Source organism: Netta rufina, assembly GCF_964035555.1.
Source record: "Netta rufina genome assembly, chromosome: 4".
Classification (NCBI taxonomy): Eukaryota; Metazoa; Chordata; class Aves; order Anseriformes; family Anatidae; genus Netta; species Netta rufina.
In genome coordinates this window covers 48361788-48381176 of record NC_140127.1, presented here as the reverse complement: position 1 = coordinate 48381176, position 19389 = coordinate 48361788, and the positions used below count along the sequence as shown (strand labels likewise).

Here is a 19389-nt window from a genome sequence, read left to right as displayed (position 1 = left end):
ATTCTTTTTAAGGGGTTAAGGACAACCAAAAAAATCTACACAATCCTTTATTAATAGTTCTCTGTAAATACATTGTAAAGACCATTAATTCAAATTTCTTCAAAAATGATTTGGCAAACATTGACTTGAACACTATACACTTCACCTTGGAACTCGTACAGTAACTTGTCACTGCCATGTAATATATACACACAGCAAAGTACCTGTCCACTTCAGAATAGAGGAAGTAACTTGTGCTGACTTTAATGGAGTTTAAAAGTATATGCCTGGCTGAACTGAAGCCAGGGAGGGCTCAGGCTTGCACAAGATTAATTATGTAGCTTATACAAACTATAACAAAAAGTCATTACTCCCAAGTCCACGGCATGCAGGATATGTACTTAGAAATCATCTGAAAAGTTAGAATCAACAAAGGACTTTGGTTACCTTGCCACGGAATAGAAACCCAGTCAAACCAGATAAACGCCAGCCTGACATATGGAAGAGCCAGGCACAGGCTGGGCCAAAAGCAGCCCGGGGGAGAAGTGAGGCTGGTTCCTAGGAAAGAACGTGTTCCTCCCTCACCAAGACAAGCGCGTTAATTCAACTTGCACGGTACTGCACCTTACCCTAGCTTCTCCCAATTGTCTAAGTGCTTGAAGCCCAACTACTACCTATTAATTTCCTACTATACCTGTAAACAGCACAACACTCGTATCCAAACCGTTTGAAACCATTTCTTTCATGAACCTGAGCTGGGAAGTGAGGAAGGGACAGGGCTAGGTGCTGAGCAGCCAGCTTTCGGTCAGTACAGCAAGTCAAGGAGCATCACTTACCTGCTCTGGCTGTTGCCGTGGTGCAAAATGCTACCTGAGAAGTCTGCAAAGAGAATCTCTTGTCTTCAGCAAAACAGGCGGAGAGGTAGACAGCACCTGTGAGTTCTTAATGTACAGCTGTAAACAACACAAAGGTAGCAGCCTAACATCCTCATTGTTCCTTTTCTCCTGTTATACACAAATCTAGGCAATAAACATAATCGTTTCTACAGCCAACAACAAGCTTTGTTCCCCATACTACAGGGGAAGAGAAAACTTCTCCTGGAAGCTTAGCTACTCCTTCTGCTGTGCCGCTCTTGGCATTCAGGATCCACACCGTGCCATCTGTAGATACTGCTGCCAAAAGGATTTTGTTCTTTAAGTCATCGCTTTGGAAAACAAATGGTGTTGCGTATACACTTGAAGTGGCTTCAAATTTCCACAGTAAATTACCCTCCGTATTACAACAGTAGATAAAGCGATCATGGGAGCCAAAAAATATTTCTTGCTTAGTTAAAGCTGAGATGCACGGAGATGAAAACACCGGTCCATTAGTGGGAAACTGCCAAACCTACAGAAATGACATAACCACCCATTAGCGCAGTTCAGTCACATTTTCAGTATGACAGCAACTCTGGTTTTTTAGTAACTAATTGTTGACAGGAGAGCATGTTATTTCAAGAGCATAAGAGGTTTCGGTGAGGGCTGGTAAATACTTGTCACATTACAAGTTAAGCTTTACACACAGTAAGTGATAAAAGACTCATTAAACAGATACGCAAGAGTTGCTACCTTCTGTGAGGCACACATAAAATGGACAACTTGGGAAAAGAATACTCTAGGCCCATCATAACCAAATTAGTAATGAAAGTTATGAATTGTTACCACACTGTAACCACATTATGGTACCAAACCACACTCATCATGGAGGAACTAAAAAAATATTCTCATTTAATTGAATGTGAAGGCTGATATATCGTGCCAGAATTATGATTTGCAGCATCTCTGCCATGATGCCAGTATTTTTTGATAAATAAATACACATTCTAAGAAACTTTAACTTCTGAATAGCCACCACCTATAAAGAGATGCTTTAAACATTCTTGAAAAACTTCAAAAACAAAAGTAAACCCTTTTATTTGTTGGCACTACCCTGGCACTACCATTTGCTCTGGGTGTATGCTCTAAATTATCTATTTCTATCTCAGTAATGGACTGGCTGTCGTACTGATTTTCTGCTTTCTCCACTCTATAAAATAAATACATTCTTGCATTTGGTTCTCAAAAAGGTATGTGGTACTCATTAAACCTCAGAAAGCAATATTAATAAAGCATCTCATGCAGTGTTTTGTGATGAACATTTAAAAAGCACAAGAAGGCCAACAGCAGCAGCTTTTACCTTTTCTCCAGCGTGAGTGTAACAATACAAGTTTCCATCCACGCATCCAATACAAACACACTTCTCGTTGCAGTGAGGAGAGGAGAAAAGTGGTTTTCCCAGAAAGCTTTTCCAAATCTTATTCCCCGTCACCTGTAAATGGCAGTGTGCAGTATGATGCTTAAGACAACTGTAAGCAGCTGCACAAAATGACCCTTCCTTCACAGCTTGACCCAGCCCTTAAGCAAGAGAGAAAAAAGGCCTCTTCCAACCAGAATGCACACCAGAAGCAAACCTCTAAAAATACTATTCAAACAAAATGTTTAGCACATTCCCTGGGATACTCATTGCTCCCTATTCCACCTTTCTCTTTCTTCCCCTAGGCAAAACAGTAATATTAATAACAAAGCAGTAGTAGTAGCAGTTTCAAGAATGACAGATTCATTTTTAATTCCACTCCCAGCTCCTCAGTATGTGAAAAGGGTCAGTGAAGGAGAGAATATCTTGTAAATAAGCTGTATGAATTATGACTTGCATTATTATAAACTATAAATACTGCAGGAAATGCTGCAACCCGCAATCCATGATTGTCACAATGATCTCCTATTGTTATAAATCACTTGGCATTACAGCTGGAGTTCTCAACTACCTCTTACTCAGAATTAAGAAGAAAAATATTTTCTTATCCACAGCCCACTAGAGCTGCAAAACCACACACTTGTCTACTAACACTAGAGGCAGACGGGAACCACTTAGGTACTACTGAGGAAATGTGGAGCAGGGAAGGTAAAGATGGCCAGGACTGATGTGGGGTTGTGAGAGCTGAACACCACAAATACCGATTTAACTAATAATATAGCGTGTGGGATCAGAAGACTGATTCCAACTTCAGCCTACAGTCAGCATGCAAATTCAAGCAAGTCACTTCAATTCCCTTTGTTACCGGATCCTTTTCTGCAATACAGGAATTGTTATAGTGACCTTGTGTATAATAATAAGGCTCTCAAGTGAAAAAGATTTCATTGTAACATCAGATCATGTGATTTCCTTCATCAGAAAAGTGCTCTTAACTTCAGAAATGCATTTTGGTTTAACCTAAATTTGAGATTGGGATCAAAGACAAGCAGGCAAACATACATACCGGGTTTACAGCCAGTAAGAGTCCTCCTAGTGTAGCAACATAAATGTGATGTGGAGAAGAACTTAGACAGGGAGAGGAAAACACAGCTCCACCTTCGCAATGCAATTTCCATATACACACCTTTTTCTGTAAGCACAAGAAAAAAAAATTACAATTGGAGTTCAAGCTCGGAATGTTTACAAAGACCTTCTAAAGTCAAAGCTTATTAAACAGTGTGTTTACTTACTAATTAGGAAATTTAAGATATAATTCACATGCTATTATAGCAACTCATATGTCATTGGCCACTTTCTTTTCTAGTAAATACGAGAAAACATGCTAACCAACCAGTAGTATCTCCCCCCCTTGTTTTCCTTCTCCTCTAATCTGCTCTTTCAAAACCTAAGATTCTCTTTCCACCACTAAGCCACAGTGTGGCTTTTTTTTTTTTTTTCCAGCTGGGCACCCTATTCTGAAACATCCACAGGTCGTTCAGTAACTGAGAAGCTCAAGATGTGGCTTCAACCAGGAGCAGGAGAACATCACTAAAACTATTACTACCACATAATCCTAACCCCACTTCCAGCAGGCAAAACTTTCTCAAAAATTTGATTGGAGTGGTGAGAAGATGAACACTAGTGGAGTATTCATTTGGTGTGCTACAGATAGGGTCTAATTTGGATATTGGCTCTGCTATACAGAAAAGCCAGCCAGTGTGCTCACATAAATATCCAAAGCATACAGATGTTGGTCATGCGATCCTATGTAGACCAGTCCGCTGGAAGGATCTACAACTGCAGAGCTTTTCACGGTGTCTTCTGTGACAAAAGCCCAGTGGGTTTCTCCATCGCTGCTCTGCAGCACGTACACTAAGCCGTCATAACAGCCTGTATCCGACAAAACACAACCGTGGAGGGAAAAAAAGCATAATAAATATTTGTATTTATGCTGTCATTTATGCTTTTAGCTGCATCATTACTGGAAAGAAATAAGATGAGTTAGGAGATAGAGTTTCAAAATTTTTTCCAAAGCTGCTCCTCGAAGTTGATCATTCAAACTCGAAGATGAGTCTGCTACACTCAAAGTTGATCATTCTGTGTGTTCCTTCCAGGTGACATTCAGAATATAGTTATTTCATTGCCTTTCTACCAATTTTTACAATAATAATATTAGAAGAAAGTAGAGTTGCTGAAAAGGGAGAAGATCCTCTCTCTCTAATTTTCCTGTATGAAAACAAGGATGCTAAAAAAATAAAGTTTGTATGTTTTCTAATGAAAACTATACTTATAGAAACTTTTGATCTTAAGAAACATTCAATTGTGTTGTCAGAGTAAACAATCAAAATAGTAGAAAAAAATGGCAATGTTAGCTTTGCATAAAAACTTCATCATCTGGACGTCTGTGCTCACCAGTGATGTATGCACTCTAGCTAAAAAGATAACGCTAAGACGAATAACGGTAACTCTGTTGGCAACAGATCTGATAAAAAATAGGGCACACTGGTCCTAACTGACAAAGTTTATATAAAGTCAGTGCTACACATCAACAGCCAACAGTCCTTAAAATTCACACACAATGATGGATTAAAACCTTCCTTTTCCAAACTCATGTTTAAAAACAAGAAGCTACCCAAACACGTCCATGTCACTTATATTTACAGATACATAGTTAAAGGAGATTATTCTTCATAGTTTAATTATCTGGGGCACCATGTAATAACTTCTATACCTATCAATATTCAAAGACACTTTAAGACAGTATCACCTTTCCATACTTTTTTAAAAAACAGTGTAATGGTCACACCTCAATCAACCACTGAAAAGAAACTGAACCTACTGTTTATTCCTTAACAAGGCCTTTCTAATAAATTCACACAAAATCACCCAGAACTGCATAGTATGTTAAGTAACCTCCATAACAGGTTATCACCCTGTATTAACCCGAATTACTTATTCCTTCCATTTTTGTTTTACAGTAAACTAGTCCTGAAGCAGACATGCAAGTTGATGGATAGGTATAGATGGACGTCATTCAGAGGAAAGAAATAAGGTTCTACGTTACTCATTTCATAATTAGCAGAAAAATGACTGAAACAAAGGCTAAAATAAAAGACATACCGACGATGATGAAATTCCCACACTTGGATATGCAGGCAGAAGATTCAATACGATCTCCAAGGGTCTTCTCCCACTTTATGTCTCCCAAATCTAGATCAATGGCCTGCATTGTGTGAGAGTGAGAGCCGACATATACAGAGGCAGACACTTCATCTTTAAATGGCATTATAACCAACGGCGATGCATCAACACATTTTCTTGTATTCGACTTCCACCTTGTGCATAATGTCAATTCTGCTGTTGTTATGTGACTACATTCTGCATGGAGCTGCTGCACAGAGCTACAGTCAGTTTTATTTGCCTTGTTGGCAACTGTTAAAATTCCATTTTTCTCCATGTCATGCCCTTGCACATGGCTGTTCATTATACTTGGAGTCGCTAAATGCAGAAGGGATGGCTCCACTACTCCTACCTGTGCTGTATTATTGGGTTGCATTAAAGACTTGGTGAAATTCATAGAAACAAAATGATTTCCTCTGCTTAGCGCAATAAATGAAATTAATCCTGGAACAACCTCAAGATATCTTTCAGATTTCAGTTTACCATATTTTCCATGGATTTCCTCTCCATTGTTCTCACTTAGTTTTCTTTTCAAAACATTGTCATTATTTATTAGCTGGTCTTCATCTGGAAACACAGTTTTAAGAATATGTGTATAAACCTGTTCGATCGTGCGGCTGAGAATAACCTCCAGGAGTCCAGGCACAGCTCTGCCTACGAGCACCTCAATTTCATCATAAAATTGAAGAGCCTTTAAGGAGTCTCCACCACTGTGAAGAAATACTGCGTCTCTAGAAATTCCACTGGAATCACCTAGGAAACCCAGAACAGACTAGAGAAAAGAAGGAAAAAGATAACAGTTCATGAATCTTCCACCACGTCACAAAGAAAAGCTTAAGTCAGGTAATATTCTACTGAATACCCAGAAGTCCCACTAAAAATTAACAGGAACTGAGGAAAGTCAGTTCCTCTGAAACTTTGCAGAGATACCGACAGAATACGAGCTGGGAAGGAACAGGAGAAGGTGGGAACAGGGAGATACTAGTTCAATACTACACTTTCTTTTGCTCATTTCCAATTCTACAGTATAAGGAACTGAAGCAGAACGTGCTGTATTTTTGTTGGCTATTTTCAATCTCAATACCATTTACTAATGACACCTACACTATTTCTCAGACAAAATACAAATGCCTTTAGATAAAATCAGTTTTTAGTAAGATTTATATAAACAAGTATATCTTTTACTTTTGAACGATTTAAGTAACCTATTTAGCTACCTTCTTTTGAAGCTATAGCTCCTTCCAATTCACAAAGGATTATAGATTCAGCATTGTTATTACAACAAGCAGCAATTACTACATCTTCCGTCACTGCACTCCCTGCTTCCTAAGTCTAGTTATGAAGTCCCAAACCTCTGTTTTTGGAGGCTGCATTCTACTGTTCAAACTAGATCTAGGGCACATCCCGTCCCCATGGTTATATTTCTATAGCCACCAATACAGTTAAGTATCAGCACAGGCACAGCAAACTGCATCACCAACTTCCTTCTGCATGTATGTATTCAAGTCCTAGCCACAGCAGATCAGGTGAAACTTAGGCGTATACCTTTCAAAAAAATCTAATACTGTTTGGTGTCACATTTGAGTACTTTGAAAAATAAGCCTTTAGCAAAGAAGTTTAGGAACAATACAGTGAGACGGTCCAAGAGATAATTACACAATTGTGCCACCTATTTAAAAAAAGACTCTTCAGTTCGTAATTATCGTTAGAAATAAGAAACTCTACTAACACAGTAGCTATTTTGTACAAAATTTCCATGTCCCAGTTCCTTGTTTCCCTTAGGGATACCTTACTTGGCAAGTGAAGCAGTATTCAAAAAGCTACTGACAGATTACATCCTTCCTATGCTAATTGCTGATACCTTCACAGTCTGCAGCTTTATCTGATACAGAAACATAAATGAATCCCTCCTGGCCATTACAGAGCAACTATATTTAAGTATTAACTGAACAGAAAGAGCTGTAATACTTGAATGTATAGGCAGCAAGAATGTTCTGGCTGCATTAGTCATACTTCTTAAAACTGTTTAATTCCTGACACATGTATAATGATCCACTTGCAAAGATAAAAAGGCAGCTCAAAATACTACCTTCCATAAATACTGCAATCTTTCCCACAATTCCTCTGCGCCATTCAGCTTACTGTCACGCCTTCTGGAGGTTAGATGGTTGTGGTAAATCTTGTTCAGTTCAGATATATCAACTTTGCCTTTGTAGAAAATAAAGTATGATTTTTTTCATTGCTTTTCAGCATTTACACTTCCAAAGCTTGCTCTCCCCAAATAGTTGTCTTACTGTCTTACAGGCTTACACTCAACTGCACTTTTTTTTTTTTTTTTTTTTTTTAATCCAGTCAATTAACTACACTCAACAGAACCCAACAAGGTTTTTGAAAATTTACTGTAGCCTCCCGCGTAATCCCATTTTCAGTGCCGGATCTTTCCCTGAGAGAAGTCAGGGTTCTGTCACAGACTGCAACAGAAGTGACTGAGAAAAAAAAAAAAAGTGCAGTTTTAGTACTAAATTGATTTTACTGCTACTTTTTGAATCTTGAATGAAACATTATGAAGAACACATAATACATGGTCAAGATTTCCTACTAGGTGTTAGGTGTTATCTGGTCCGTGTGTTTAAAAAGTATGACAGTGGTCATTAAAGAAAGGGAAAAAAAAAGAATGGAGACCATTCAAGTATGTGGCAAGGGTACTTATAGTTTCACTTACCATGTGATGTTAAGGGCAAAGATTTAATCCGTACAAGCTCATCCGGAATTGCGTGAGCTGGCAGACATTTCTGAAGTTCTTGAAGGGTTTCTCTCTCTTCTAAATCACCACTGGGCACAACAAATAGGATAAGTTTTTCCTGCTGATACCAGGTCACTGCACAAGCTTCTACCTGACAAAGATCTTCAGCAGCCTGTAATTAAAAAATATTATTTTTGTTTTGAAATGTAGTTTATCAGAAGACCATGCAAGCACTGCAGTAAACCATTTGAAATTTTTCATCTGCATATACAGTTTTCAATTCTGTTGGAATAAAACATACAATAAAATAGATTTCTAAGAATACAAAACCAAACTCCTCCCTTCTAGGTACCTCTATTACATGACTAGGTTTTTGATACTACATCCTCCTAATTTCTTCAAGACTTCTAAAAATCATCTGAAAATGAGTACATACAGATTTCTGGTAGTAATGATGCATGAGCATTATCCCTGCTCTTCTGTACTGGCATACTCTACTCATTAGAATCATAGAACCACAGAACCATTTAGGTTGGAAGAGACCTCTAAGATCACCCAGTCCAACCTTTAAGCTAGCACTGCCAAGCCCACCACTGAACCATGGGGCTAAGCTCCACATCTACACGTTTTCTGAAGACTCCTAGGGATGGCAACTCAACCACTTCCCCAGGCAGCCTGTTCCAATACTTCACAACCCTTTCAGTGAATAATTTTTACCTAATATCCAACTTAAATCTCCTCTGGCACAACTAAAGGCTATTTCCTCTTATCACTTAGTGCTTAGGAGAAGAGCCCCACCTCACTATAGACTCCTTTAAGGTAATTGGAGAGAGCAATGAGGTCTCCCCAAGCCTTTTCTCCAGGCTAAACAACCTCAGCTCCCTCAGCCACTCTGTATAACATTAGATGTTATATTACCTGCTGCAAACATTCAATATTAAAACGTTTGCCATGACGTTTAATCTGATTGTCTTTCCGACCCAAGAAGACCATCTGTGCGTTCTGCACTCTTACAAAATCCCCTGTTTCTCTCATTGTTCCCGGGGGTACAGTTATCTCATCATCAAGAAAGCAGATTCGCTCTTCACCACCTACACAAGAAAAGACTGTGGTCATTATTAAATGGCTAACTGTAAATGAAATTATTATGAAAATACTGAGTGTTTTATTAAATTATCCTAAATGCTAGCAAGCATTACAAATAGCAAAAGTTTATCATCAATGTCTAAACTTCTACACTGTACCAATTGGCCTATACAGTTAATTCAGTTACAACATGTAAATTATTACAGCTGAGCATCAAAATTGCAAGCAGGAAAAAAAGATAATCAGTATAATGAAAGCAGCATGCAGATAAAATGGTGATAATTTCCTGTCCATCATTCCAACAACCTAAAATGCCATCAAGGTTCCCAGCCCAGGTGGAATTTACAGTGTTACATTAATCTGTTTATTAGAGATAGACACCAAGTAAAAAAAAAAAAAAAAATCAACATATTACTAAAACCCAATTAGGAAAAGTATCTTAGAAGAACAAAAAATATAAAATAACCTATAAATACTTGTCCCTCGCCTTCTAGAACTGCAGAACCGTTGTCGTCTCTGACCTCAACTGTTGTTCCAAGGAGTGGTGATCCCAAAGGTACAGAGAAATCAGTCCTAAATATATTGAAGAGAGAAGCAGTAAAAATCTTTTCCTTTCTGAACACAAAACAACCATTCCAGGAATTATGTAACACACAGTCTTTTAAATGTTTGGTATCAGGGCAAAAGTAGATAGTTGGGGCTTCTTTCTACAAATATTTATTCTTAAAAAACTGCTTTATTTGTTCAAAATTAAAAACTTCATCAATGTGCATGGGTTTCATTATCATATTCAAAAAAACACCCAAAGAATGATAGAAAATAAGGCTTAATGGATCATGAAATCCCTTGAGAGTACCTTGAGTTTCTGCCAGCTCTTAAGTCCCCCTGGTTGAACCTCTATCACGTTCAACCATTATGAACAAGCACTTTCTAATTCATTCTTTCCCTACCCTAGTTTGAGCTTTTGTTCTTGTTGGTTACTGATATTGTGTCAATGAATACAGATGACTCTTCCAGAAAAACCTGAAATAAAAGGAACAGTAATTTCAATATCATGTATCTTAGTACAGAATTCTTCCACTGAACTGCAGACCAATTCATTCCTTTCCCTTCATTCTCCAGCTCAAGCACTTTCCAAAACCTCATTCATTGAACACAGACACTACTTCTGAGTGAAAATAGAGAATAATATATTTTTTTTTCAGTAAAATTAAAAAAAAAAAGAGTAACTTGAAATAATTTTGGTAATATATCAAGTTAGGCACGTGGTTCAGCTCAACTTTGAGTTAAAGTCTCATATTTGAACCTAATACTCTTGTACAATTCCTGCTATTTAGGCTGTTGAAACGTCTCCTTTTTTCTGATCAGTCAACGAATGCTTTATTGTGTGTTAGCCAAAAAGCACTCAAATTTTTTATTTTTTTTGCCAAGTGGGGATCTTTTTTCCTTGCTCTGCTCAGCTTCAAAATACAAAGACTTGGCAAATAGGCAAGAGAAAGCATCCCTGATATTCAGCATGGTTACCCCACACCATGGGAAAGTCCCAATGAAAATAAAAAACCAAAACAAAGTAAAATATAGCAACTACAAACAAACAAAACAAGATTACTACGTATATATAAAACAGCAAAATTAAAAATAAATTCATTATTTTTAAGAGACTTGAAATTAGATGTTTAGTTTTGCCAAACATATCTAAAAAACAGGGGAGACAGACCAATAATGATTTTTTGATATTCTAGCATTCTCTAGAAACTGTGCCAGGTTTTATCATTTAGCTAGAAAAAGTAACAGACCACTGCACTCCAATTGTCCTACCAATACTAAGAAGTGAAGAAGACATAAAACCATCTGTCCTGTTTTTGGTCCTGGGCTGCTTACATGTTTACTGCAAAGGAACTGTAATTCCCTTGGCAGTGACACTTAGAGGGAACACGCTGCAATGTGAAGAGTGAGAGACAACAGTCACAGACTATAAAAATTTTCAGCAATGCACCTGCACTTTAGTTTGAACTGAAAAATGACAGATTATCTATCTCTGGAGAACAAACTTTGAGTAAGAAAAACAGTTTCACTGAGGAGAAGGCAATGTTTGAACTCAGAGAAACCAGAATGAAACACTAGAATCAGAAAATTTCAGTGCTGTAAAAGATCTCACGTTTTCTGCAGAACAGGTATCTAATAACAGGCCACATTTCATTGTTTTTAAGACTCCTTGCTTATTCAGTAGGAGTTTTGCAGGAGAACTTGACAACAGTTTATGACCATCCACCATTTTCAGTCTTCCGTTGTTAAAGCACCAGGTTAATATATCACAGCATTTGTCTGAAACATCGATTTCCTAGACGTGTCTAACTGAAGTCACATGTTAACACCAAGCCAGGGAATAATTACACATTTCAGAGAGCAAACAAAACACCGAGCTAACTCAAAGAACCTCTCATGGCCTTGACACTTCTGCAACTCTCTTCATGAAATACAATGAACAAAAAAAGTCTTTAATTGAGTGAAAATAGTAAAGTGCTAAATGATGAAAAGAAAGTACTTCTGGAAGTCCAACTAAAATGACTGAAACCTTGGGTGAACCACTTTGTACAAATTTCTGCCATCCGTACTTGTCAAGTAACATCAGTGGGATCATTTGCTGAACAGTGTATTATCCCATGTCAGAAAAAAAGTTACTAGTCTCCACTTCTTCGTTTGTGGAGTTTTAAAACTGTGGGTAAAAGCACTGTAGCAGTATGAACTACTCATATCTATTGATTACACTTGAAAGTCATCTCTGAGTATTTTTGCTTCAGATAAGTAAATCTCAGAAGCAACTTTCTAAACTTGACAGAACTAAGCCATGAACGTATCTTTGTTCAGAGGCTATGATTAAGACTTAAAGAGCCTCATTTTTCTACTCCCACTGACAGCTCGATTAGGCTTCTGTTTGAATATGCAAGATCCCACTGGAAAGGCTTCACGAGGAGCGAGAGTAGGGCTAACTGAAGTTGCTAACAGATTGGGTGGGAGCTATTTGCCTGCAGAGGTGCAACACCAAGCCAGTACCACCAGAGAGCACACCCTGGCCTAGGCCAGTCCAGGTCCACCAGTGGGAACACAGGCTGGGATGAGGAAGAAGTCTAGACAGAGAGACGACCACAACAGAGACCATCACAACACGCTGTGTGAAGCAGTGCTACAAGTATGCAGGATTTCAGGCTGAAGTTTTACGGTTCAAACATCAACTCAACAACTACTTTTACTTGAGGGGGCTGTAACGATGTAAGAAATGGTCAGATTTGCCTATTTCAACATTAAAAACATATGCAACTTCTACCAGCATAAACACTGATGAGGACTCAAGTAGCCCTGGAAACAGGAGATCTGGGTTTCATTTCTACTGATTTTATTATTCACACACCAAGCCATGAAAACAATGAAATGTCCTACCTAAAATCAGCGCTAAAAACCTCTTCAGGAATCTTGTAGCAAGTGGCCCAGCTTGACACTTCAGTGATACCGTACAGATTAAAAATACTTGTTCTGTTCTCCTGGTGCTTCCAAGTTTTCAAGAGACTCAGGATGGGAAAGGCTTCACCACCAAGGGCTAGGACTCTGAGTGAAGTATCTGCAGCCAGCACTGTTGATTTAATAATGTGAGCTCCAAACCTTCTGAGAAGCGTTGGTGTTGCCTGAATGATTCATGTTAAAAAAAAAAAAAATGAGAAACACCTATCACTTTTTTTTTCCATATGTGTACCTCTTCTTGCTTTATATTTACTACCACATTTATGTTGTGCATCTATTTAACCTTAATCTCTGTACAGTAGATGGCATCAGCCATCAGATGTCAGTATTGACTGTGCTGCTGTTGTGCAAGGTTTTGTATATTGTGTGAAGCCCTTAATGAGTACTATCAGCACCAATTTACATTCTTCTGCAGAGTTTCTGCTTTACCTAGCTTTACGAAATACTTTATTACACCACCAGGTAAAAGGCCAAGATTATTCAACCACGCTTGATACTCACAACTTCAAGTAAATATCCCAAAAATGAATTTTAAAGCTATTAAAAATGAGATGACCCAACACAGAAGGGACAAATGAAGCCTCATATAAGCAGGCGGCCTGAAAACAAGAAATGTTGCTGGGGAATCATTCTATTTCTCTCATTATTGTAAAACAAATAAATAAATAATAAATTACTAATATTTTATCATCTTATCAATGCACTATTTCTGTTGTATTTTCAGTACAGAGACTACCACTAAAATTAAAAAATTTTTTGAGGAAAGCCTCCAAGATCAAGTCTATTACACGGTGCTAACATGTTTCTAACAGCTTACATCATAATTTAATTAATTCTTAAGAATTAATGGATTCTTAAGATGGATGTTGGTTTTATCTTCAGTTCATTGCTTTCTGTTGCAAACTATGTGATGCTTCCTTCAAATGGTAATTTGCCAAAGAGCTAACATTTTACAGAAAAAGGATGACCTCCTCTCTCCAGGAAGAACACTACTACTGTTACTGTTTAGATTGATGAAAAAGTAACACACACTAAGAAAGGTGAGAAGTCAAACACTGAAAACAGTCATCTTAGGTGTTGCCTACCTGCAGCACTGTCACATGGTGATGGCGAAACAGAGCAGCAGACAGGTCCAAAGGCATCATTTTAATGGTGTTTGGGACTATGAGAATCGAGGCTCCACTGGTCAGCGCAATGAACAATTCAACCACAGAGGGGTCAAACGTTAGAGGAGAAGCCAGGAATAGCACGTCGTCCGGTGTGATCTCAAATATGGATCTGAAACAAGAAAGCCAGGAATTACAAACCTGATGAGAGTTGCTATAAAATCAACTAGAAGAGCAGCACGAAAGAGATTCCTGACTTTAGCAATGCCAAGGGGCTACAGATTACTCTGAATATGTAGGCATGCTGCCTGAATATTTAGGCCAGACAATTTCAGCAAGAGCTCCTGTATCAAGAACGTAACTATTGATATAAACTAATAAGGTCCTTTTACAAGTTTATCCACCACATTACACACCAATACAGCATGCTGAAAGATCTGTTTCAACTAATGGGTGCTCATTTAAAAAACAAACAAACAAACAAACAAAATGTTATTTCCCATAAATAGATTTTCTAGAAATTATTAAATAGAACAGAGAGGAACCCAAGGGGACTAAAAAGGAATTAGAATTTAAAAACTACAAAAAAAAAAAATATAAAAAAAAAATATATATATATAATTGTGAATGAATAATTAACTTTGTTATCTATTTCTTTTAAGCAGCAAACCAGCAATACGATATTTCCAACAGCATATTATTTTAAGTACACCCATAAAAATAAGTAAAACATATTTAAAAACAAATATATTAAAAAATCATTATAAACTTACTTTAATAATAATTTAAACTTACTTTATATAAAAATATAAACTTACTTTAATAATAATAATTTTAAAAAGTTTAAATAACACCAAGAGAAATAAAACTTTGAAAACTATTTTGAAACAGAAACACCCACTGAGAAATCTGAAAAGCAAGGGAAGGAGGAGGAAGTGAAACAGTGTTAGCAAAGACCCAATACACATTCCTCTGAAGTGCTTAGAGAGTCCCTAAATAACAAATTTGTAAAAGCTTTTAAAGGAAAAAATGGAAACCACACGTACTTAAGATGCTGAATATTTGGCACTATACATTTATGAGGTACTCTGACAATCTTGGGGGTCCCAGTAGTTCCTGATGTATGCAAGACGTAGGCTAAAGAGCAGTTCTGGCCAACATCCACGTATCCTCCTTCTGATGTTTTTACTTTGAGCTGCTCTGGGCAAACAGTATTTCCTGGCTGTGAGTTACCCATAGCCTTGAAAGGTTCATATTTACTGTTCACATTGTCTGCTTGTGAATTTACATCAGTATTGCTCCAGCTCGTTTGGAAGAGAGTTAAACCCATATGTTCTACTGCAGAAGAATTGCAGAAAAACCAACCAGCGTGGGACATCTGGAATTTCTATAAAATAAAACGAACAATTTAGACAGCAGAACTCAGGATGTGCTGTTGTTCTATCGTGTATAATGAAATATGAAACATTTTTCACAAATAACCTGTGATTTTTCACCCCTTTGTTTTGGAGGACTTGCACCTGACAGTTTAAGCTTATATGTTTGTATATTAACTATGAGTAAACCCAGACTTTATAAATGAGAAAAAACAATTACCTGGGCAAATAGTGAAAAGGAAAAACATACTAAAGAATTCCACAGAGGACAAATTTTTTTTTTTGAATGGGGAGAAGCACTTTGTACTTCTAATTTTAAAGATGTACTTTTCTGAATGAAAGCCTCTTGTCATGGAAAAAAAAAACAAAACAAGCCCAACCAAGCTTATAGAAACAGAATACAAAATGAAGAGCTACACATTTTTAAATCGCATTTGATGCTTCTGCAGAAGCCTGAACACTTACCTTTATTTTGTCATTCTCAACAAGAATATATCGAAGATTGCTTTTCCTTATGAAGTATGTGGATAATACTGGTGGTGCATCTGGATCAATAGGAGAGTAAGCAGCTGGAACCTGCAGGATTCTAACAAGACAAAAACATTGTAAATAAATAAGTAAAAATCCACGGAGAAATGAAAATTCTAGCAAAATCCATCTGAATTTAACTAAGATTTTTTTGTAACTGTAATTTGTACCCAGAGTCAGAAAATTTAGTTATAACCTGACTTTTAAATATTTTATTAGAAACAAAGTATGAAACAAATTATAATCAGTGTTGCCTTTTGGCATTTTACAGCAAGGAAAAATATTAGAGAGAGAGAAAAAAAATGCTAAATTCTTCTTGGCCAAGCAGGTTGGTGATGACAAGGGTAACAGTGACGTAACAGCACCATGATTTTGGAACTTCTGCTATAGACTCTGGACAGAAGTACAAGCATTCATTTATACACCTGCAACAAACTTTTTTTAAAAAAAAGGTGTACACACTGAATACAGCTCCTATTCTCAGTAAACAGTCCGGTTGAAGAAAATTCTGTGAACACATCAGAACTTTTTTCCCTAATAAATAGAGGAACACTTAAGTGTCATTCTGCTCTCATCCACGTTATAGTTTCAACTGTTGTTTACTGCAAGCACTCCCTCTAGTGGCTCATACTTGAGTTTATTAACTCCACGGGATTAAAAATAAAAATTAGTAACTAAAATATGAAGTTTCCATAAATCTTCTAATTTCATCTTAGGCTGGGTTCCCATGTCCAATTAGGTATACTACCTCATTGTGCAAGTGATTTATCACTGTAATAATGACAAGATCCTGAAGAAAGGCTTGGAAACTGCAGTGCTCTGCCTATTGGAATCAATATCCATTTGAGCCTGCCCTGCATTATATATAGCAGTTAATTACTCCGTGAGGATCGCTTTAAAAAAAATCAAAATACTCTGCCAGTTCCCAAGCATATGACAAAGGAAATGTGTGTTGCTGCCCAGTGCATTGGGGCACAGAATAAGCCAGGATGGATGGGGCTACAGGCTGCCCAGTACAACCTGCTACTCCAGTGGGGTCAGCCCTGAGGCCCTTGTGCAGGACTTTGTCCAGTCAGATCTTGAACATCTCTGAGGACAGCGCCTGCCCAGCCTCTCTGAGCAACCCACTCCACTGCTGGACCAGGAAAAAAGTGTTTCCTTGTTAGTGAGGAAGATCCTTGGCACTTCTGGAAGGTTTACGATTACAGCACTCAGTTGATTGAGATCTTCATAGTCAATTGTGGTTGATCTTCTTATGCTACTGTGTATTTTAGGTGCAGTGTGACAGCAGGAAAATACCAACATACATCTCAGAAGCAAAGCTGCTGCAGTACACATCAGCTGAAGAAAATATCCTTGGGATGCTAAGATACTATGCTACATTTCAATTACTATGAAACATTTCAATTTCCTAGCCATTAAGTAATCAATGTCTCTTTAGAGCTGCATTGCCAATTAACTTCTCCTGCAACACTCCTGTAATGGAACTGTACCTACAGACTCATTTAGCTTAAAACGTGACAATTGTTTTCAAGACTTTATTTTTGGCTAGCAAGACAAAAATGCCTTAAAAAAAAATGTATACCTGTTTTTGAATAGGAATTTATTGTGTTAAGTCCATTTTTAAACAAGTACAAAGATAGTCAATAATAGCTGATATTTCTATAAATATACTTAACCATACATTAAAAAGAATTACATACACTTTAGATCAATGAACTTAAGATTCAATAAACCTTGACATAGACTTTTCAAAGACTAAATGTAATACTGCAATCTTTTTCCTTTAAGATTGCAAGACCCCAGTGCCTCTGGACTGTTAAGGAATGCTAAAAAGAAACAAAAAAGCAAGCATTTCATCTGCAGCAAAACCAACTAGTAGGTACTGCTTATGGTATTACTACATTTTTGTTGATATTAAAAACATAAACAGACTGAAAATTTACTTGATAGAGTTGACCACTAGAAATATAATACAGAATTCAAAACATTACCCTAAGATCCAAGAGGGTAAGTTTATTCCTGGATAGCAGTAAAGGCCTATTTCACATTTTCCTTGGTGACTGCAGTGCTTTTGAAGGAAAGCTGTTAACTCCGTGGCAAGTTTAACCACTGTCGTGTACGTGTAGAAAATTGGAGGCTCATCATTGCATTGATCAAACCAAACTGCTTTTCTATCCGAGTACTGGCTAGCTGCCTGGTTCACCATCTCCTGAAGAGTCATCCCAGCTGCATTTCTTCAGGAGCCCTGGAAGATTAACAAAGCAGACTACATTGTCATCTCCTATTTCATATATATATACACACACACACACACAATGGTATATTAATCAAATTACATAAATACACAAAACAGTACCAAACAGAAAAAAGAAAAAAAACAACTTCTCATTTAACTGAAAACACAGTGCTTCATCACAACACCTTATACTGCTAGAACATAAAGATTAACATTTTAATCATACACCATGGGTCTCGTGCTTAGGAGCATAGTAATTCACTTAGATTTAATTACAGATGTAGTTTGCTCCTCATCATCACATATTTATAAATAAAGCTAGGCACAACTGAAGTATTAATTTTAGTAGTTCACAGAATCGTTAAGGCTGTAAAACACTTCCTAGATCATCTGGTCCAATCATCCCCCTTCCAATGTCACCCACTAAACCATGTCCCTAAGCACTATGTCCAACCTCTCCCTAAACACTCCCAGGGACTCCACCACTTCCCTGAGCAACCCGTTCCAATTTCTGAGAATAAACGTCTCCCCATTTCCAACCTGAAACTCCCCTGGCACAACTTGAGGCCATTCCCTCTGGTCCTATCACTAGTTACCTGTGAGAAGAGGCCGACCCCCAGCTCCGCACACCTTCCTTTCAGGCAGCTGCAGCGAGCACTGAGATCTCCCCTGAGCCTCCTCTTCCCCAGACTAAACACCCCCAGCTCCCTCAGCCGCTCCTCACAGGACTTGCGCTCTAAGCCCTGCCCCAGCCTCGTAGCCCTGCTCCGGACACGCTCCAGGGCCTCAACGCCGTAAGCTGACCACCAGCTTTACCAGCACAGGGAAACGTCGCTCACGCAGCGATCCCAACAGGCGACCCCTAAGCCTCTACCAGCGCTGCTCCCTCAGGAGCGCGTCCCTGCACCGCGGGGCCCTCCCGCCCGGCCCGCCCCAGTGGCGGAGCGGCCAGCTCCGCCCTAAGCCCCCCGCTGTGTCCCCCCCGCTGTGTCCCCCCGCCCCCCGCTGTCCCCAGCCCGCCCCCAGCCCCGCGGCCGGCGCGGATCGGGCGCCCACAGCCCCAGCCCCAGCCCCAGCCCCGCGGCCCCCAACTCCCACCTCAGGCAGCAGCCGCCGCTCGCCACCTCCTAGCAACCGAATGACAGCGCTTCTGATTGGTGGAACTCTTATATCTCTGGACGACTCCCCAGTAACGCGCGCTTTCATTGGTCAGTTTCTGTCGCACGCTTCAGGCATCCGAAAGCGGCGCCCGGCCAGCGCGGGGCGGCGCCATTTTGTCATGTGAGGGGGGGGGTACACCGGTGAGTGCGTTCAGCCCTGCTGGCC

The 19389-nt window shown here is 38.6% G+C and overlaps 1 protein-coding gene across 3 annotated transcripts; it reads right to left on the bottom strand.

Moving 5' to 3' along the window:
* Positions 1 to 211: 211 nt before the first annotated feature.
* Positions 212 to 19192, bottom strand: AASDH (aminoadipate-semialdehyde dehydrogenase). 3 transcript variants are annotated; one of them, XM_084285879.1, is made up of 16 exons: positions 19162 to 19192; positions 17819 to 18072; positions 15762 to 15882; positions 14967 to 15307; positions 13900 to 14092; positions 12737 to 12978; positions 9765 to 9871; positions 9131 to 9303; positions 8192 to 8384; positions 7559 to 7677; positions 6071 to 6241; positions 5410 to 5512; positions 4016 to 4179; positions 3314 to 3439; positions 2194 to 2325; positions 212 to 1365 (listed from the first exon to the last, which is right to left on the bottom strand). In XM_084285879.1, the coding sequence occupies exons 2-16, from the start codon at positions 18046 to 18048 to the stop codon at positions 967 to 969; spliced, it is 2814 nt and encodes a 937-aa protein (XP_084142005.1). In that variant the 5' UTR covers positions 18049 to 18072; positions 19162 to 19192; the 3' UTR covers positions 212 to 966. The 3 variants fall into 3 exon arrangements, with proteins under 3 accessions (XP_084142005.1, XP_084142003.1, XP_084142004.1); XM_084285877.1 differs by having other exon boundaries at positions 5410 to 6241; XM_084285878.1 differs by lacking the exon at positions 19162 to 19192 and adding an exon at positions 18660 to 18742 and having other exon boundaries at positions 5410 to 6241.
* Between the last annotated feature and the right edge of the window lie 197 nt (positions 19193 to 19389).

Excerpts from the sequence above, each read along its gene's own strand:
- AASDH (XM_084285877.1), bottom strand. The coding sequence starts at position 18,048 with ATGACTCTTCAGGAGATGGTGAACCAGGCAGCTAGCCAGTACTCGGAT. Across the intron at positions 15,308-15,761 it reads TTGAGAATGACAAAATAAAG|AAATTCCAGATGTCCCACGC; the intron begins GTAAGTGTTCAG and ends TTTATTTTATAG. Across the intron at positions 7,678-8,191 it reads TTTGCCCTTAACATCACATG|GCAAAGTTGATATATCTGAA; the intron begins GTAAGTGAAACT and ends TTTTCTACAAAG.